The sequence below is a fragment of the Gouania willdenowi genome, chromosome 12 (genome assembly GCF_900634775.1).
Source record: "Gouania willdenowi chromosome 12, fGouWil2.1, whole genome shotgun sequence".
Classification (NCBI taxonomy): domain Eukaryota; kingdom Metazoa; phylum Chordata; class Actinopteri; order Blenniiformes; family Gobiesocidae; genus Gouania; species Gouania willdenowi.
This window is the reverse complement of record NC_041055.1, coordinates 31661667-31683028: the sequence shown is the minus strand read 5'-3', so window position 1 is coordinate 31683028 and position 21362 is coordinate 31661667. Positions and strand designations below refer to the sequence as shown.

Sequence of the window (21362 nt, the reverse complement as noted above, 5' to 3'; positions counted from 1 at the left end):
TCTAAGAAAGGAAAACACATTTTCCCACAGATTGGTTAGAAAAACTTGAATAATAATTGAGTCATAAAGTGTGAGCAGTAAACCACTGGACCTATGTTGAGTTTACTCGCTGCTTTCAAATAGATCCCAAGATGTCAGTTAGTTAATAATTAATTCTCTAACTAATATTCACTATGAAAAATTAAATGCAGATTTAAGAAATATCTGCTTTTGTGCAATCTGTAAAAACAAATAAAATGCAGATTGTAAATTGTAAATTGTTTAATGAAGAGCAAACTTTTAATACAACACAGATGAGGTTTTACTATTTAAAGGTAAAACAAGGACCACCAAATGTTTATAGTCGTACTAATAGAAGGTAAACAATTACACACAACAAAATCAACTAAACAAACTGCCAACTCTAAAATTTCTGCTAAAATCTGTTACATTAACTTACTGAAAGAAGTAACTTACAAAACTCTAACGACACTTCAAACTTCAACTATAACTAAACACATGTAGCTAAAAAAAAACAATGAATAACTAATAATAAAATATTTACTACACACAACATTTGAAAGTCTTTTGTGTATGAACTCTCTTGTGGACCTTCAGTTCAGACTTATTTTCATAACATTTCCATGTCAAACATCACATTTAAATGGTTTCTCTCTTGTGTGGATTCTCACATGTGCATTAAGGCCAGACTTATTACTAAAACATTTACTACAAATGTCACATTTAAATGGTTTCTCTCCTGTGTGGATTCTCACATGTGTATTAAGGCCAGACTTATCACTAAAACATTTACCACAAATGTCACATTTAAATGGTTTCTCTCCTGTGTGGATTCTCATGTGTAACTTCAGGTGACACTTTTGAATGAAACATTTACTACAAACATTACATTTAAATGGTTTCTCTCCTGTGTGGATTCTCACATGTGAATTAAGGCCAGACTTATGACTAAAACATTTACCACAAATGTCACATTTTAATGGTTTCTCTCCTGTGTGGCTTCTCATGTGTTTTTTAAGGGCGTCCTTTTTAATAAAACATTTACTACAAACATCGCATTTGAATGGTTTATCTCCTGTGTGGATTCTCACATGTGAATTAAGGACAGACTTATCACGAACACATTTACCACAAATTTCACATTTAAATGGTTTCTCTCCAGTGTGCATTCTCATGTGTATCTGCAATTGACACTTTTGAATGAAACATTTACTACAAACATCGCATTTGAATGGTTTATCTCCTGTGTGGATTCTCACATGTGAATTAAGGCCAGACTTAACACTAAAACATTTACCACAAATGTCACATTTAAATGGTTTCTCTCCTCTGTGCATTCTCATGTGTAACTGCAGGGTAGACTTTTGAATGAAACATTTATTACAAACATTACATTTAAATGGTTTATCTCCTGTGTGGATTCTCATGTGTGACTGCAGATGATCCTTTCGAATAAAACATTTACTACAAACATCACATTGAAATGGTTTATCTCCTGTGTGGATTCTCAGTTCTGAAGCTGCACTGAGTGATGCTTTCTCACCACCCACACATTCAGATCTCATTTTTACCTGAACCTTCTTCTTTGAACAAATCTGATGAAATGAACTAATCTGTGTTTTGGAAGCTTTACATCCCATTTCAGCATTTTTACTTGAGTCAGACATCTTTCTATTTTTCCTGGTGGAGTCACAGTCAGCTTCAGTTTCAGTCTCTGACAAAGGTTTCTGCCAACATTCATCATCATCATCATCATCATCATCATCATCATCATCATCATCGCTACTACCTTCAGTCTGAGACGAGTCTGTTTCCGTTCCATCAGGACCTTGTAGTACTAAACTGCTTGGATCTGGGTTCTGAGCTGCTTCTGGTCCTTTGCTGTTAATTCCCACACTTTGTCTTGTCATTAATTCATTTAAACTGTAGGTTGAAGGTTCCTCCTTCATGTTCATTTCTGTTAGTTGTCTCCAGTGTAGCTGGGAGGCCTGAGGCTTCTCCTCTTCATCTTCACATTTAACAGGACAAGCAGCACTGTTTGTCTCCTGCTGCACACAAAGCTGCTTTTCCTCCTGACCTTCACTGAACATCTCTGGTTCCTCCTTTATGTGGAGACGCTCTGGGAGCAGCTGCTCCACATTCTTCCTCTCACTGAAAACACAATCAGTGACTGACGGCTGCTGGAGCTGTAATCTGTGCAGATGAACTTTGGGCATGAAAGCATCCAGCACAAGTTTTACACTTTGATCCATATTTGGAACAGATTGGTAACCTGAAGGTAGACACAAAACACAATATTACAAGAAAACTCAAACAATGTTTCTACTCATTTGACTTTAACAGAAAAAACCTACCTGTTGTTCAGCCTGTGTTTAATGTATTTTATGACTTATTTTATATTTAAGATCATGTTTTATTTATTTCTTAAAGAAATTAATGTATTTTACTCAAAATGTTTTGGTTGCTAAATAGAAATATTAAATATACACAAAAACAATTAATGACTCTGTAATTAATGTTAAATTATTGTGGAACTGAAACATTTCATTTCTTAACATTATAATAATAACCACTATGAGGTGATGTCATTATAAACCAACTGTCAGTAGTTTGTCCAAAGAACAACATTCATTTCTGTGACTCACTGAGGGATTTGAACCAGTTTCCCTTCATTCTGTTGTGCTCTCTAACTTTCCAGTGAAAACACTTACCTAATAGTCTACTGGTGTTATGGTGGAGACTGTTGTCAGGAAGGATCATTTTCATTTCACCATCCACTGGAACTTCTTGCACTCCATGTTCAGTCTTGATGGTTCGTAACGGAGTCTTTTCTTGCTCTGTTGCTCTGCATATTTCTATTGCTCTGTGTAACGTTAGACGTCTTTCCTGTATCAGTCTCTTTTTTAGGTGACAGTCTGTGATGCTTAACACAAGCTTATCTCTGAGCATGTCATTCTCACTTATTCCAAACTCACAGTCTTTGCTTTTGTGTCGCAGCTCTGTTATGAATGTGTTTACTGATGTCCCTGCTGTCCTCTGATGGGACCAATATTGATTTCGTTCAAAGACAACATTTCTCTGTGGACTGCAGTGATCTTTAAAGGCTTGAAGAACATCCTCCATTGTCAGCTCATCTCCCTCACCTCTAACCGTCAGTGTGTTGAACACTTCCAGTGCATCCTCGCCGATGGTGTGGAGTAAAATGTCAATCTTTCCTTGTTCATCTTTCTCCCCTGAGGCCGCTATATACCGCCGAAAGCTTTGTTCCCAGCTGCACCAGTTGTCAGCAGGGTTAGCGGTGAGAGACAGTGGTGACGGTGCTTTGAACTGCTCCATTTCCTCCACTTTTTCACCTCTTTACTTTTCTATCCTGTAGCGTCTCGGCGGTGCTAGCTCCTCTGCTAGCTCGGTTAGCATTCTGCTCCAGCCTCTCTCTGTGTCGGTAACTCCGTCTTCTGACACCGTGTTGTGCTCTGTTACTTTCCACTGGAGCTTTAAGGCGCTATTATAGTGTGGCCTGACTCCGTCTGTAGGATGGATATTAATAACATTCACTGTTAGACTCACAGAGACATTTGTTGTTGAACCTCCGCTTTCTCTTTTTCTTCTTCTTCTGCTCTAATTCAGTCCGCAGTTCGGGGCGGAGCTCAATGCGGCATGCTATTGTACTTTGTGATTCTCACACAGTTAAAAATAACCCACCTCAAAATAAATAAATCGTTCCATATAAATAATTTCATGTTAGATGTTTCTATAAGCATACAAAATAGATATGGATTAGAGTAAGTCTGAATGCGATTGGCACACCGAGCTACAGTCAGAGGATTCTCTCCAATTCGGCGGTTCTTCTTCTTCGTCTTGTTTTATTGCGGTTTACATCCAGCTTAATGGAGCATTACCGCCACCTTCTGCTCCGGAGTGTGTGTCAGACAGCAAGGCCTACACTCAATCACACACACCCTCATTCACTGGTCCTACCAGAAACCACCTAAAGAGTTAAAACATTTAAAAGTAAAATTATGACAAATTAAATACATTTTTAAAAATAAAGCCTTTTATTATCTTTGTGATGTGCTTGTCGCTCATCTGCAAGTCTTTTTTTAAATTTCCCTGTATTATTACCAATGAAATGTTGGGATAAAAGCATTTAGTTTTTACTGGTATTTTAACCTTTTTAATGTTTTAATGGAGGAACTTAAATATTGAATTTAGTCCAAAGAAAATCGATTGACTAGACCCTAAAATATCACAGTAACACTGCCTCTACAAATTGGAACATGAGATCTCTGCTTACTGCACTGATTTTTCATTACAAGGAGAAAAAAATAAGAGAGAGATTTGACAAGTGAGACATAATGAAAGAGCGTTGATGATGTTAGAGAAATGAAATAACAAAGGACTTTGAAAGTTATTTACTACTTCTCTGACGTCAATTCATTTATTTTATTTTTTATTTATTTATTCAGTTTATTTCCGACATATTTACATTCACTTTTTTTTTTTTTTTTTTACCTGCCGAAACAGGAGACGAGAGAAGCAGTTTGCTTATCTAAGTCCCGTCCCCTGTTTTGAACACAGAAAATTTACATCAAAGCTTGTCTATCTGGTCAAACATTCTTAGGTTGTTCTGAACACAATTTCATTTTTTTTTTTTTCTGTCCCTATTTGTGTAGGATTTATTCTCATCTGTAGTCAGTGTTGTCTTTTTTTTATTCCTCCTCCTCTCTATCGTTTCGTGTCGGCCTTGTTCCCTGCGGATTTCATTCCCAGACGTTGTTTGCGTTCCTCCAGTTCAAAAGAAAAGTTCATCTTTTTTCGAAGTACCTTGATATTTTCCGAAAGTTTTCTTAGCATACGAAGGATTAGAAAGGCACATACCCCCATCATTAGCAGGCCAATGATCATGACCCCTAACAGGTAGAGGTCCTCCACATTTTCCACTGAGAGGATTGAGAGGCACAGCATTTGGGTTTTTCCCTTTCCATCCATGATGTAACCACTTGGGAATGTCTCTTTTGGACACACTGGCTCGTGTTGTTGTGATCTTCTGTTCGTGAAGATTGAGTCAATTGTGTTCAATGACCAGTTGATAAGTTCCATCTTGTTGCTGTGTTGATCTCGTATTCGTGTAAGAATGTGTTCCGAGTTTTTTATTTAAATCTAGTCAAGTTTGCAGCTTGTTTTGTCTCTACATCAAGGTTATTCCAGCTGTTGATAGCTCTAGTGACAGTGCTGTATTTTCCAATATTAAATTTAACCCTTTCTTGTATAAACACATTACTATGTCTTAGTTCATAAGCCGTTTGTTTGTATGTGAAACTTTTTTGTATTTGATATGGGAGTGTTTTAAGTGAGGCCCTAAATGCGAGAATTTGTGTGTTGCAGTGTATTATTTCTTGCAGTTTTCCTTTTCCTTTGCCTTTTCAAATAGTTCGTTTGTGTGTGCGTTGCTTTATATAGAATTCTAATAGCTTTTTTTTTTTGAAGTTTAAATAAAGGTTCAAGATACGTTTTGTAGGTGTTTCCCCAGATTTCAGAGCAGTTATTTAAATGTGACCCAATAAGGGAAGAATAGATTGTCTTAAGTGATTTGGTATGTAGTATTTGTTGTAATTTCCATAGGATGTAGCTGCTTTTGGCAACTTTGTTTTTAACTACTTGTATGTGCTTTTTCCAAGTCCGTTTCTCATCTATCCACACTCGTAGTGCTCTATATTCTTTTACTTGTTCAATTATATCCATGTCTAGTTTCAGTCTAATGTCTTCTGTTATTTTTTTATTTCCAAAACTGATGAATTTTGTTTTGCTGACGTTTAGGGCTAGTTTATTTACATTGAGCCATGTTTGGATTTTTGCTAGGTCCTCATTCATCGTTTCTATTAGAGTTTTAATGTCTTTACCTGAACATAGGATGGTTTTGTCGTCTGCAAACAGCGTTAGTTTAAGGCAATTTGAGACTTTAAAATGTCGTTTATATATACAATGAACAGTTTTGGCCCTAATATCGAACCCTGTGGCACACCACATTGTATGGTTTGGCATATTGATATGTGTTGTTCAAAGTCAACATATTGTCTTCTATTTGTCATATAACTTTTAATCCAGTTTAGGGCGTTGTGCCTAATGCCGTATTTTTGAAGTTTTTCTTCCAGAATGTCATGGTTTATTGTGTCAAATGCTTTTTTAAGGTCCAAAAAAATGCTGACTACAAATAAATTATTTTCTAATGCATCGCTTATATTTTCCGTGGAGTCAGTTATAGCCATTGCTGTTGAACGTCCTTTTCTGAACCCATATTGGCCTTCATGTAATATATTATTCTCTTCTCTGAATTTGTCCAGCCTTTTCATGAACAATTTTTCTAGAATTTTCGATAATTGCGGTAATATTGAAATAGGTCGATAGTTGGTGAACTCTCGTTTGTCTACACTCTTGTGGATCGGTCTGATTTTTGCGATTTTCATTTGGTCTGGGAAAATACCATTTTTGAATGAGAGATTGCTAATATATGTTAGCGGTGGGGTTATTTCAGCTATTTTAGTTTTTAGTAGACTCATAGTTAGATTATTAACGTCTCTGGATTTTTTTGAATTACAGGTTGTAATGATTGCTTTCACCTCTGCTTCCGTTACTTCTTCAAGTGTTAAATACTTATCAATCTCTATATTCTCATTGTCAAAATTGTTTCATTTAAATGTTGAATGTTGATAGATTCCTCTTCCAGTCTCCATTCCAATATTTATGAAGAAATTATTAAGTTCTTCTGCAATTTTTTTCTTATTGTATTCCTTTAAGTTGTTTATTATAAAGTGGTCTGTGGCTTCCTCTTTGCTTTTACGCATAGTTATGGAGTATATAATTTCCCAAAGTTTTTGGTTTTTGTTTTTATTCTCTTTTAATTGTTTTTCATAATATTCTTTTTTTCTCTTAGGAGATTGTTGACTTTGTTTCTGTATTTTTTGTATCGTTGTTCTGTTTTCAATGTTTTATCTTTAAGATATTTTTTATATAATGTAATTTTTTTTGTGCATGCGTTTGCTAATTTTTTTTTATCAATCCATGGTATTTTGTTTGTCTTACGTTTGATTGTTATTTGTTTCAAAGGGCAGCATTTCTCATATATTGTAGTTATTGTGTCTGTGAATGTGTCATATGCAATGTTCACATCTTGTTTTGTAAAAACCTCCTTCCACATTTTTGTTCTTATCTGTTGTTTAAAGTTTTCTAGCTGTTTTTCTCCTTCCAGTCTTTTGTATGTTATTGGTTTGTGTGTTTCTGGGTGGATGTTGTCGTTAGTGTTAAATATTGTAAATATTGGTAAATGGTTGGAGATGTCATTTATTAATATTCCATTGGTTAGATCTGAATTTTGTATGTTTGTGAAGATGTTCTCTATCAGTGTTGAGCTGTGTTTATTGATTCTAGTTGGTTTCTTTATAAGAGGTTTTAGTCCATTTGTGTACATGTAATTAGTAAAGTCTTCGATGTGTGTGTTTTTTAAGGGATTTAGAATGTTTATATTGAAGTCTCCACAGATCAATATGCTCTTGTATTTAGCCTTTTCTATTATTTAGGCTAGGTTCTCATTAAATATGTCTATTTTGCAATCAGGAGCTCGATACAAACAGCAGATTAATATGTTCTCTCCCTTTGGTCTCGTTATTTTTACTGTTACACATTCCATTACTCCTTCCACAGTTGTACTCATCGATTCTAGTATCTCCATTTCATTGTTATCTTTTATGTATAATGCCACCCCACCACCTGGCTTATATAATCTGTTCTTACAGACAAATTTATATCCTTTTATCGTAAAGTTCATACCGTTTTGTTCATTTAGAACAAATAAGTTTCTGACAGTGCTATTATTTCAAACTCGTACAAGGTAGTAATGTAATCCTTAATGTGGTCAAAATTTGCATACATACTATGACAATTGACATGAATAAGTGACAGCCCTTTTTTACTCTTGGTTTTGACATTGAATTCAGTGTCTGTAAAATAAGCACAGTCTGAGTCTTGTTTCCAGTGTGTGTATTGATCTGGGTCCATATCCATGATTACCATCAGTAATGTTGTTGTTTAGGTGGATCCTTCGTATTTTCCCAAGTCTTCCATCATTTTGATGAAGATTGGTTTTCCGTTCTCTTCTCCCAGTGGTGTGATACAAATCCTGCAGTTTCTTGTCCACGTCTTTAGATTTTTCCTCCTTTTTTATTTGGCGTGCCTTCCATGCGATGCTTGCATTTTGTTTTGTCAGGTTTTCATTCATGAACACCTTCGTTTCCTTCAGTTTCTTGCCTTCCTTCAGTAGTTCTTCTTTAAATTTCACGTTCGTGAAGGTGATTTTTACAGCTCTGGTGTCATTACACTTTGGAAGGAGTTGATGTTGTTAGGGTTCAAGACAATGTCCTTCGATTCCAAGTAATCAATGACCTGTTGTTCAATCAATTTTCCGTCTCAACGCACTCGCGTAACTCCTGGGTGTTATCTTTAGGCCTGTAATGATGACATCTTTCCCTCTTTCCTTTTGTTCCAGCTCTTCAACCCTCGCGTTTAGCAGTTTTATCTCTTCAGCATTCATTACATTCTGTTGTTTCAGTACCTTTGCTTCACTTTGAAGGCATTCCAATGTTTTTTCCAGCGTCTTTTCCAACGACTTTATCTCGGCAGTGAACTTCAGAGATAGATCGTCTTTGAGGTTTCGTATCATCTCCTTTACCTCTTCCAAACCCGGATCAGTTTCTGGAGGGCCTCCTTACGGTTTTTTAACCATTTTTTCTTTTCGTCTTGGGCCCAAGTTTTCTTTTCAGGCTGTTCAGCTGTAGCTGTGAGCTGTTAATCTCCCAAGGTCGTGTTATCGGAGCAAGTGAAACACGTCTGCTCTCTCCGAAGACCAGAGGTTTTACTAAATGTAAGACTTCACAGCTGAGTTCATTCTTTTATAGTTAGACTTTGTTATTGATTTGCAGAATTTATTAACTGTAAGGGGCTGAAATTGTACAATACTGTAGATATTAACTATGGAAATTGTCACTTGCGGCCTTTGTTTTAATTCTGTGTAGATCCAAAGCAAAAGCACAAAACAACAACAAAAATAAACAAAATGGCCCAAGAATCCCACAAAATAACTTACAGTAAAACGCAGTAAAATACAAAAAAGAATTCTAAAAATGACAACAAAAACACCTACAAAATGACAGTAAAATACACAAAATGACAGAACGTAACATGGCTCCATAAACACAAAAAACACAATTAAAACACACAATATGACAAACAAAAAAACTCCTTCAAAATATACACAAACGTACATGAAAATACACAAAAGAATTCCAAAAACACACACAAAAGCACACTTTGCTGTTTCATGTGTTAATGCTCAGATTGGTCATTATTCTAATGCTGACATGAATGTTGATCATGTGACCCTCAGATCAGCGCTGTGATAAAAGCTGTTCATCTCTGGGTTAGATCTTTTTCCATCTAACAAAGGAAGACACATTTTCCCACAGATTGGTTAGAAACACTTGTATAATAATTATGATGAGTCATAAAGTGTGAGCAGTAAACCATTGGACCCATGTTGAGTTTGCTCGCTGCTTTCAAATAGATCCCAAGATGTCTACGAGTTAATAATTTGTTCTCCAAATAATATTCACTATGAAAAATTAAATGCAGATTTAAGAAATATCTGCTTTTGTGCAATCTGTAAAAACAAATAAACTGCAGAAGTGTAAATTGTTTAATGAAGAGCAAACTTTTTTAATACAACACAGATGAGGTTTTAATATTTAAAAGTAAAGCAAGTAACACAAAATGTTTATAGTCATACTCATAGAAGGTAAACAATTACACACAAAAAATCAACTGTAAAAACAAACTGCCAACTCTAAAATTTCTGCCAAAATCTGAAAGAAGTAACTTACAAAACTCTAACAACACTTCAAACTTCAACTATAACTAAACATATGTAGCTAAAAAAAAAAACAATGAAAAACTAATAATAAAATATTTACTACACACAACATTTGAAAGTTTTTTGTGTATGAACTCTCTTGTGGACCTTCAGTTCAGACTTTTTTTCACATTTCCATGTCAAACATCATTCTTAAATAGTTTCTCTCTTGCGTGAATTCTAATGTGTTTCTTAAGGTTGCCCCTCTCTGTAAAACATTTAAAACAAACATCACATTTAAATGGTTTCTCTCCTGTGTGGATTCTCGTGTGTAAATTAAGGCCAGACTTATCACTAAAACATTTACCACAAAAATCACATTTAAATGGTTTCTCTCCTGTGTGGATTCTCAAGTGTTTTTTAAGGTCAGACTTTTTACTACAACATTTATTACAAACATCACATTTAAATGGTTTCTCTCCTGTGTGGATTCTCATGTGATTTTTAAGGTTATACTTTTGACTAAAACATTTACTACAAACGTCACATTTATATGGTTTCTCTTCTGTGTGGATTCTCATGTGTGACTGCAGGTGATGCTTTAGAATGAAACATTTACTACAAACATAACATTTAAATGGTTTCTCTCCTGTGTGGATTCTCATGTGTTTTTTAAGGTCAGACTTTTGACTAAAACATTTACCACAAATGTCACATTTAAATGGTTTATCTCCTGTGTGGATTCTCAGTTCTGAAGCTGCACTGAGTGATGCTTTCTCACCACCCACACATTCAGATCTCATTTTTACCTGAACCTTCTTCTTTGAACAAATCTGTTGAAATGAATTAATCTGTGTTTTGGAAGCTTTACATCCCATTTCAGCATTTTTACTTGAGTCAGACATCTTTCTATTTTTCCTGGTGGAGTCACAGTCAGCTTCAGTTTCATTCTCTGACAATGGTTTCTGCCAACAGTCTTCATCATCATCATCATCATCGCTACTACCTTCAGTCTGAGATGAGTCTGTTTCCGTTCCATCAGGACCTTGTAGTACTAAACTGCTTGGATCTGGGTTCTGGGCTGCTTCTGGTCCTTTGCTGTTAATTCCCACACTTTGTCTTGTCATTAATTCATTTAAACTGTAGGTTGAAGGTTCCTCCTTCATGTTCATTTCTGTTAGTTGTCTCCAGTGTAGCTGGGAGGCCTGAGGCTTCTCCTCTTCATCTTCACATTTAACAGGACAAGCAGCACTGTTTGTCTCCTGCTGCACACAAAGCTGCTTTTCCTCCTGACCTTCACTGAACATCTCTGGTTCCTCCTTTATGTGGAGACGCTCTGGGAGCAGCTGCTCCACATTCTTCCTCTCACTGAAAACACAATCAGTGACTGACGGCTGCTGGAGCTGTAATCTGTGCAGATGAACTTTGGGCATGAAAGCATCCAGCACAAGTTTTACACTTTGATCCATATTTGGAACAGATTGGTAACCTGAAGGTAGACACAAAACACAATATTACAAGAAAACTCAAACAATGTTTCTACTCATTTGACTTTAACAGAAAAAACCTAACTGTTGTTCAGCCTGTGTTTAATGTATTTTATGACTTATTTTATATTTAAGATCTTGTATTATCGATTTCTTAAATAAATTCATGTATTTTAATTAAAATGTTTTGTTTGCTAAATAGAAATATTAAATATATACACACTGAAACAATTAACACTAGAAGTCCCATTGAGGGGTCATTTGACCTGAAGGTTTTTACCTAACACCTTCTCCTGAGCTGCAAACAGAAGCTTTTGTTATGTAAACAAGGCACCACAGGAGGGGGAGCAACTTTTTTTCACTTCTTGCTGAGGTTTATTGATGAGTGTGTGACATGAGAAATATACAAAAGAACAACTGAGATTTGTTTTTTGTTTGCTTTTATCATAGTTTAGGAAAACAGGAAAATAGTACAAAATACAAGTAATAAAACAAATATTTACAATTTCAAAAAAGTATGCATTATTAGGTGTGTGTGTGTGTGTGTGTGTGTGTGTGTGTGTGTGTGTGTGTGTGTGTGTGTGTGTGTGTGTGCGTGTGTGTGTGTGTGTGTGTCATTTCAGCTCTTACTCCCTAACTCAGCTTTGGTCAGAACATACCTGGCACTGCCATGGTATGTTCTTTCTACATTTGCCACATGTGTATTTGTAGCAGTCAACACATCGTACAGAGACACAATTTTTCTTGCATCAATGGTTGACCTGACACTTGGCCCTTTTCCCAGGACCAGGTGTGGGAGGTTGTTGAATTAGAAGTTGCTCCTTGCATGCCTTCATCGCACCCACATGAGAGTTAGCCAACTCTGTTGCAAGCTCCAACAGGAAGTCTATCCGTCTCTCCTGCCTCCCGGTGCATGTTTGATAAAGCACATATGCATTCAGTGCTGCCATGTCAATCATGTTGTAGAACACTGCGACTGGCCATCGCCGTGTTCCTGTGCGCACACTGTACTCCCGCACCATCTGGTCCATCACATCTACGCCGCACTTTGTGGCGTTGTATTGGGTGATGGTGTTTTACTTCCTTTTGGTGGTATCCTCAGTCTCAACCATGCTGTGCATGCTGCTGAGAACGTAGACGGTCTTCTTCCGTTTGGGCACTGTCAGTGTGGCACCAGTGGTTGAAAACACCTAATAAATAAGATAAATTGTTATTTTCACAGCACACACAATGACACACAGGTGTTGATGAAAAAAAGACCTGCAACATACCTGAGTGGTGAATTCAATGCAGTTCATTTGTCTAGTTGACAGAGGAATTTCCTTGCGAATCTTGTTAACTGTGCCAAGGATGGTGGTTTTCAGGCTAAGCAGTCGTTGTTTAAGTGACAGCGATGTGAAGAAATTGTCGGTGGTGACAGTTCGGCCCTTGTTCATGAATGGTTCCATCAGCCTCATCACTACACTCTCTGACAGTCTCTTCCCACTAGGACGACTGGGGTCCTTGCCAAGATGTGGGAGGATATTGCAGATGTACTTGGATTACAAGTCGCAAGCCACCCAAAATTTTATCCCAAACTTGTCAAGGTTTTGTTGCAATGTACTGCAGGAAACAGCAGCGAGTCTTTGACGGGAAAAGCTGTTCATCAATAGTGATGTGTCGACCAGGGTTGTAGGATGTGATGCAGTTGGTGACAAACAATCCCCACACATGGGAAATTGCAGCAAACTTATCGGTCTCTGCTCGCTCACTGCGCGTGAACATGTCGTCAAAGCGTAGGTATCGCATGATGTCTTGGAAGCGGTTTCGGGACATAGTTGCAATGATCCGTGGGTTTCCCAGGTTTGCTGACCAGCTGAAATGAATTCTCATTTGAGAGCAAGCTATAAGCTATTTCTATAAATATGCAAATTCGGACCATTTCACATCTGGCCAGTAACCCTACATGACAATGTGAGAAATGGTCAATCGAGTCCTCTGCTTGTTATAAATGAACGATCCTCTCAAAACTCCCGTTTGTACGCCTCTTTTTGTGCCACAGTCAGCCAATTGAGCAACAAACAAGTGAAATCTGTATTACAGTTGATGATACTCATATCCGATGTGAGAAGCAGTATTATAGCTAGCTTCTCTGCTTCCTACTCTTGTATTTTCTCTATTTACGTTTGTTGATAGTATTTTTTTTATTTTATTTACTTTTTTTAACAACTGTAAAATGTTTTTGAAATGTGCTAATAAATAAAATGTATTGTTATTATTGATAGTAAAACTAGATTTTCAAATGTGAAAAGCACAATGAGTTCTCACTTTGAAAAGGTAAATTTACGAGGTACACCATTCTCTAACCAGGTTCATGATTATTTTTATTAAGATATTATTTTACAAATTTGAAGGAAGTGCACAAGATGGACAGGCCAATAAGTGAAACTGCACTGTTTAGCTGATTGATTTTTTTAGCTTGTGTGCAGCATTAGCTTTAGCAGCTAAATAATCGTTTCTACTGTAGAGACCAAATGCAGAAATACTGAACCAGAGCGAGAATGTGAAAAGGCTTGTAGAGTGTGAAAAATTCCTCTCCCCCTCCCCTGCTGAGTCCTCCAGCAATGGTCACATTGCTTCATTTACAAATGAAAGGATGCTGATTGTTGGTGTCAGTTTGAACTGAGGGTCTTTTGACCCATTGGACTTATATGAGGTCTGGAAAATCCTGGAACTTCTAGTGTTAATTACTCTGTAATTTATGTTAAACTACTACTGAAACATCTCATTTCTTAACATTATAATAACCACTATGAGGTGATGTCATTATAAACCAACTGTCAGTAGTTTGTCCAAAGAACAACATTCATTTCTGTGACTCACTGAGGGATTTGAACCAGTTTCCCTTCATTCTGTTGTGCTCTCTAACTTTCCAGTGAAAACACTTACCTAATAGTCTACTGGTGTTATGGTGGAGACTGTTGTCAGGAAGGATCATTTTCATTTCACCATCCACTGGAACTTCTTGCACTCCATGTTCAGTCTTGATGGTTCGTAACGGAGTCTTTTCTTGCTCTGTTGCTCTGCATATTTCTATTGCTCTGTGTAACGTTAGACGTCTTTCCTGTATCAGTCTCTTTTTTAGGTGACAGTCTGTGATGCTTAACACAAGCTTATCTCTGAGCATGTCATTCTCACTTATTCCAAACTCACAGTCTTTGCTTCTGTGTCGCAGCTCTGTTATGAATGTGTTTACTGATGTCCCTGCTGTCCTCTGATGGGACCAATATTGATTTCGTTCAAAGACAACATTTCTCTGTGGACTGCAGTGATCTTTAAAGGCTTGAAGAACATCCTCCATTGTCAGCTCATCTCCCTCACCTCTAACCGTCAGTGTGTTGAACACTTCCAGTGCATCCTCGCCGATGGTGTGGAGTAAAATGTCAATCTTTCCTTGTTCATCTTTCTCCCCTGAGGCCGCTATATACCGCCGAACGCTTTGTTCCCAGCTGCACCAGTTGTCAGCAGGGTTAGCGGTGAGAGACAGTGGTGACGGTGCTTTGAACTGCTCCATTTCCTCCACTTTTTCACCTCTTTACTTTTCTATCCTGTAGCGTCTCGGCGGTGCTAGCTCCTCTGCTAGCTCGGTTAGCATTCTGCTCCAGCCTCTCTCTGTGTCTGTAACTCCGTCTTCTGACACCGTGTTGTGCTCTGTTACTTTCCACTGGAGCTTTAAGGCGCTATTATAGTGTGGCCTGACTCCGTCTGTAGGATGGATATTAATAACATTCACTGTTAGACTCACAGAGACAGTTGTTGTTGTCTCTGCCGCCCATCTTTATCATCATCATCTTCTTCTTCTTCTTCTTCTTCGTGTTTTAATGCAGTCGACATCCACCTTAATAGAGCATTACCGCCACCTTCTGCTCCGGAGTTAAATTAATGTAACTTTATTTTTTAAAATCAGTATAACCCAGTACAGGTACATCTCAGTACGTAGACGTCATGTACTGAGATTTGAAGAGGAACTCGAAGTACGGTGTGAACTCAGACCGTGACACCGGAGTGTGTGTCAGACAGCAAGGCCTACACCCAATCACACACACCTTCATTCATTATTTTCTGGTCCTACCAGAAACCACCTAAAGAGTTAAAACATTTAAAAGTAAAATTATGATAAATGAAATAGATTTTTAAAAAAAAAAGCCTTTTATTAACTTTATGATGAGCTCGCCGCTCGTCTGCAAGTTTTTTTTTATGTCCATGTAGTATTAGCAATGAAATTTTGGGATTAAAGCATTTACTTTTTACTGGTATTTAAACCTTTTTAATATTTTATTGGTGTTAACTTGAATATTGAATTTAATCCAAGTGTGAGGTCAATGTGATAGTTAGCTGCTGTTGTAGTTAGCTGCTGGGGACGATGGAGCCACTTTCGTTTCGTGAGAACCGCAGATGCCCGCATCTACAAATGCATCTACAGGCGGTGGAGACACTGCTCCTCAGCTGTCATCAGAGAAAGACATTTTGCTACTAAACGCCAACAAAAAAATGACCAAACTATGGGAAGAGATTAATAGCCTTTCTAATAAGCTAAAAAAGAAAGATGAATTACTCACCAAATATACAGGCACTGTTGTACAGCAGTCAGTAGCACTGTCATCCTTCCTCCTTAATAATCCATTTGTCAATGACACAGTTCCCTGGGAGAATCCGGGTCCAGGACTGTCCTGTTCCACACCACGCCTGCCATCGTGGGCAGAGGTTGTTGTCCACAGACATAGACGACAGAATAAAACAAAAAGTGGCGTCCCTCCTCCTCCGCTTACTCTCCACAATCGTTTTGAAGCTCTCTCATATGAAAACGGGGACAAACTCAGTCCAATTAAGCCGACCGAAACAACCGCCAAAAAAACGCCTCTACTACCACCTGGATTAAATTCCCACCGGCCAAAAACCTCCTCTGTGGCCCGTCGAAACCTCCTAAAAGCTGCAGTCCAGAGGCATGCTACTGCAGCACCACTTCAATGCCATCTGATGACGGAGGATCACCCACAGACATCAGCGACCCTCGCACCGTTAGAAGCAGAGCCGATAACAGAGACTTTCCCGCAGCTTTCTGCAACCCGAGCACCCCCAGACATTCCCACACAGATGCCCCAACGCCATTCAACTCCGAGGGCAGAAACTCCACCACAGCCAGTTGTGATTCACTCGGCGGACGTTCCCGGCAAGTATAACAGGTGCACACTCACTCCTAACACTCTCTTCCCACAAACTACACTCATTATCAGTGATTCAATAACAAGGAATATTAGATTCTTTAATGCCATCACACACTGTATTCCAGGTGCTGCAGTTCACACTATCTTAAATAAACTCAATCAAATGTTACCCACGCTGCAAGCAACTGTCACTAAAATAGTGATACATGTAGGGACGAACAATACCACCTGATGTGAATCAATACAAACCGTGAACGAGTTTAACCTTCTCTTTAATGTTGTAAAGGCAAGTGGGAAATCAATATTCATTTCCGGCCCTCTTCCTACATTAAATAGGGGTATAGAACGATTTAGTCTCCTACTACAGCAGCACAACTTCTTATAATCCTGCTGCAAACTCCATAATTTCACATTTATTGATAACTTTGACTTCTTTTGGAAACACGCTGATATATCCAAAAAAGACAGTGTCCACCCTAATTTACAGGGAGCACGAATGCTAAAATTAAATCTCCAGTCTGTGATTTACAACTCCAGAAGCGCATGACTAGCTGAGAATAAACCGGCAGTTACAACAAACACTTCCATAGATAAGCCCCTTACTCAAAACATGGAGCAATTATATCTCATAAACACTGTGCTGAGCAGTACAGAACAACATGCAATACAAATTAAAGCCCACAATAGAGAGGTTAACCATGAAAATATCATCACAATTCAAACTACAAACAGAACACAAAACAATGAAAAAAAACATTAAATGTGGACTATCAAATATCAGATCACTTTCATCTCAGTCCCTCTTAATGAGTGATCTTATAACTGACCATCAATTAGGTGTACTATGCCTCACAGAGACTTGGCTCAAAAATGAAGATTAATGAATGCCAGCCCTCCCAATTATGGTAATCACCATATTCCCCCGTGAGAGTGGTCAGGGACGAGGAGTGGAGGCAGTTTTTCACTCAAACTTATCAGTTACCCCAAAAAGCAAACCTAACCAAAATTCATTCGAAAGCCTCTCACTTGAAATTGGTAATCCCAAAAACAAGATAGAAAAACCCACTTTACTGGTTATAGTTTACCGTCCTCCTGGTCCATATTCGTAGTTTCTCTCTGAATTCTCTGACTTTCTCACTGATCTAGTGCTGAGCACTGATAAAGCTATTATAGTAGATGACTTTAACATTCATGTTGATAATGAAAACAACAGCATAAATAAATAATTTAACTTACTACTAGATTCAATCGGCTTTCCACAAAATGTAAACAAACCAACTCATTATCTTAATCATACCCTGGACCTTGTTCTAGCATATTGTTTAGATATTGACCACTTGACAATATATCCTCAAAATCCTATTCTTTCAGATCACTTCCTGTTATCCTTTGAATTCAAAATATCAGCCTGCTTAAATTCTGAGAGAAGAGTACACTATAGTAGATCACTGTCTGAAAAAGCTGTAGCTATATTCAAAGATTTAGTTCCATCATTGCTTACCCCTGATCGATATGATATCTCAACAGAGAGTAGCTATCAATGTCTAACGACAGAGAAAATAGATTATCTTGTCAACAGTACAATGTCGTCACTGCACACAGCTCTGGATGCTATTGCTCCGCTTCAAAAGAAGACGATATGTTATGAAAAGGTCACTCCCTGGTATAATTCTGAAGGATCCTGTTTGTGGACTTCAGCTCTGCTTTTAATACAATAATCCCAGCTCTCCTTCAGTAAAAGCTTTCCCAGCTGAACGTGCCAGACTCCACCTGCAGGTGGATCACAGACTTCCTGTCTGACAGGAGGAAGCATGTGAAGCTGGGAAAAATCATCTCTGCTACCCGGACCATCAGCACTGTTCTCCTCAGGGCTGTGTTCTTTCTCCTCTGCTCTTCTCCCTGTACACCAACAGCTGCACCTCCTCTCACCAGTCGGTCAAACTCCTGAAGTTTGCAGACGACACGACCATCATCGGTCTCATCTCTGATGGATACGAGTTGGACTACAGGTGGGAGACAGACCGGCTGGTGTCCTGGTGCAGCCAGAACAACCTGGAGCTCAATGCTTTAAAGACAGTGATGATAGCAGACTTCAGGAAGAACCCAGCCCCCCTCACCCTGGGAGACTCTACAGTGAGCTTTGTGGAGTACTTCTGCTTCCTGGGGACCATCATCACCCAGGACCTCAAGTGGGAACTGAACATCAGCTCCCTCATCAAAAAAGCTCAGTATAGGATGTACTTCCTGCGGCAGCTGAAGAAGTTCAGTCTGCCAACAAAGATGTTGAACTTCTACAGCTCCATCCTCTGCTCCTCCATCACCATCTGGTACGCTGCAGCTACGGCCAAGGACAAGGCCAGACTGCAGCGTATCATCCACTCAGCAGAGAAGATCGTCGGCTGCAATCTGCCCTCCCTCTAGGACCTGTACGCCTCCAGGATTTTGAGGCGTGCAGGAAAGATTGTGGCTGACCCCTCCCACCCCGGTCATAAACTTTATCAATCTCTCCCTTCTGGAAGGAGGTTTCGGTCCATCAGGACCAGAACCTCCAGACACAAAAACAGCTTCTTTCCCTCTGCCACCATCCACATGAACCCCCCCCCCCCCCCCCCCCCCCCCCCAGATCACCACCTCCATGAAGACATCATCTGCTGCACTGTATCTATATATATATATATTTATCCTTTATTCTCTATCCTTCATTAAACATTTCTGATTCTGATGAGCAAACTTTTTTAATACAACACAGATGAGGTTTTAACATTTAAAAGTAAAACAAGTAACACAAAATGTTTACAGTTATACTTATAGAAGGTAAACTATTACACAAAATAAATCAGCTGTAAACACAAACTGCCAACTCTAAAACTTCTGCCAAAATCTGTTACATTAACTTACTGAAAGAAGTAACTTACAAAACTCTAACAACACTTCAAACTTCAACTATACTAAAACATAAGTAGCTAAAAAAAACAATGAATAACTAATAATAAAATAATAACTACGCACATAACATTTGAAAGTCGTTTGTGTATGAACTCTCTTGTGGACCTTCAGTTCAGACTTTTTTTCTTAACATTTCCATGTCAAACATCAGATTTAATTGGTTTCTTCTCTATGTGGATTGTCATGTGTTTTTTAAGGGCATACTTTTGATTAAAACACTTATTACAAGCATCACATTTGAATGGTTTTTCTCCGGTGTGGATTCTGATGTGTTTTTTAAGGGCAGACTTTTGATTAAAACATTTATTACAGACATCACATTTAAATGGCTTCTCTCCTGTGTGGATTCTCATGTGTTTCTTCAGGTGAGCCTCTTGAATAAAACATTTATTACAAATGTCACATTTGAATGGTTTTTCTCCTGTGTGGATTCTCATGTGTTTTTTAAGAGCAGATGTTTGACTAAAACATTTATTACAAACATCACATTTGAATGGTTTTTCTCCTGTGTGGATTCTCATGTGTAACTGCAGGTTAGGCTTTCGAATAAAACATTTGCTACATACATTACATTTAAATTGTTTATCTCCTGTGTGGATTCTCACGTGTGAATTAAGGTCAGACTTATCACTAAAACATTTACTACAAATGTCACATTTAAATGGTTTCTCTCCTGTGTGGATTCTCATGTGTTTTTTAAGAGCAGACGGTTGACTAAAACATTTATTACAAACATCACATTTGAATGGTTTTTCTCCTGTGTGGATTCTCATGTGTATCTGCAGGTTAGGCTTTCGAATAAAACATTTACTACAAACATTACATTTAAATTGTTTATCTCCTGTGTGGATTCTCACGTGTGAATTAAGGTCAGACTTATCACTAAAACATTTACTACAAACATCACATTTATATGGTTTCTCTTCTGTGTGGATTCTCATGTGTGACTGCAGATGATGCTTTAGAATGAAACACTTACTACAAACATCACATTTAAATGGTTTATCTCCTGTGTGGATTCTCATGTGTTTTTTAAGGTCAGACTTTTGACTAAAACATTTACCACAAACATCACATTTAAATGGTTTCTCTCCTGTGTGGATTCTCAGTTCTGAAGCTGCACTGAGTGATGCTTTCTCACCACCCACACATTCAGATCTCATTTTTACCTGAACCTTCTTCTTTGAACAAATCTGTTGAAATGAACTAATCTGTGTTTTGGAAGCTTTACATCCCATTTCAGCATTTTTACTTGAGTCAGACATCTTTCTGTTTTTACTGGTGGAGTCACAGTCAGCTTCAGTTTCAGTCTCTGACAAAGGTTTCTGCCAACTGTCTTCATCATCATCATCATCATCATCGCTACTACCTTCAGTCTGAGACGAGTCTGTTTCCGTTCCATCAGGACCTTGTAGTACTAAACTGCTTGGATCTGGGTTCTGGGCTGCTTCTGGTCCTTTGCTGTTAATTCCCACACTTTGTCTTGTCATTAATTCATTTAAACTGTAGGTTGAAGGTTCCTCCTTCATGTTCATTTCTGTTAGTTGTCTCCAGTGTAGCTGGGAGGCCTGAGGCTTCTCCTCTTCATCTTCACATTTAACAGGACAAGCAGCACTGTTTGTCTCCTGCTGCACACAAAGCTGCTTTTCCTCCTGACCTTCACTGAACATCTCTGGTTCCTCCTTTATGTGGAGACGCTCTGGGAGCAGCTGCTCCACATTCTTCCTCTCACTGAAAACACAATCAGTGATTGACGGCTGCTGGAGCTGTAATCTGTGCAGATGAACTTTGGGCATGAAAGCATCCAGCACAAGTTTTACACTTTGA

General features: G+C 38.1%; 2 protein-coding genes across 6 annotated transcripts; both read right to left on the bottom strand.

The window, feature by feature from the left end:
* Positions 1–332: 332 nt before the first annotated feature.
* On the bottom strand, positions 333–20803 carry LOC114473042 (oocyte zinc finger protein XlCOF6.1-like). 5 transcript variants are annotated; one of them, XM_028462429.1, is made up of 3 exons: positions 20309–20803; positions 20023–20224; positions 333–1477 (listed from the first exon to the last, which is right to left on the bottom strand). In XM_028462429.1, the coding sequence occupies exons 1-3, from the start codon at positions 20798–20800 to the stop codon at positions 627–629; spliced, it is 1545 nt and encodes a 514-aa protein (XP_028318230.1). In that variant the 5' UTR covers positions 20801–20803; the 3' UTR covers positions 333–626. The 5 variants fall into 5 exon arrangements, with proteins under 5 accessions (XP_028318230.1, XP_028318231.1, XP_028318232.1 ...); XM_028462430.1 differs by having other exon boundaries at positions 20477–20803; XM_028462431.1 differs by having other exon boundaries at positions 333–839; positions 19805–20803.
* LOC114473054 (zinc finger protein 813-like) lies at positions 10067–11047 on the bottom strand. The gene has a single exon (XM_028462443.1). It carries the CDS (start codon positions 11023–11025, stop codon positions 10099–10101), a length of 927 nt encoding a protein of 308 aa, XP_028318244.1. The 5' UTR covers positions 11026–11047; the 3' UTR covers positions 10067–10098.
* Positions 20804–21362: the final 559 nt, after the last annotated feature.

Coding starts and splice junctions, on each gene's coding strand:
- LOC114473042 (XM_028462428.1), bottom strand. CDS start 20,800: ATGTCTGACTCAAGTAAAAATGCTGAAATGGGATGTAAAGCTTCCAAA. Junction 1,478..20,022: donor AGGAGAAAAACCATTCAAAT/GTGATGTTTGTA, acceptor AACCATTTCAAT/GTGATGTTTGTAGTAAATGT.
- LOC114473054 (XM_028462443.1), bottom strand. CDS start 11,025: ATGACAAGACAAAGTGTGGGAATTAACAGCAAAGGACCAGAAGCAGCC.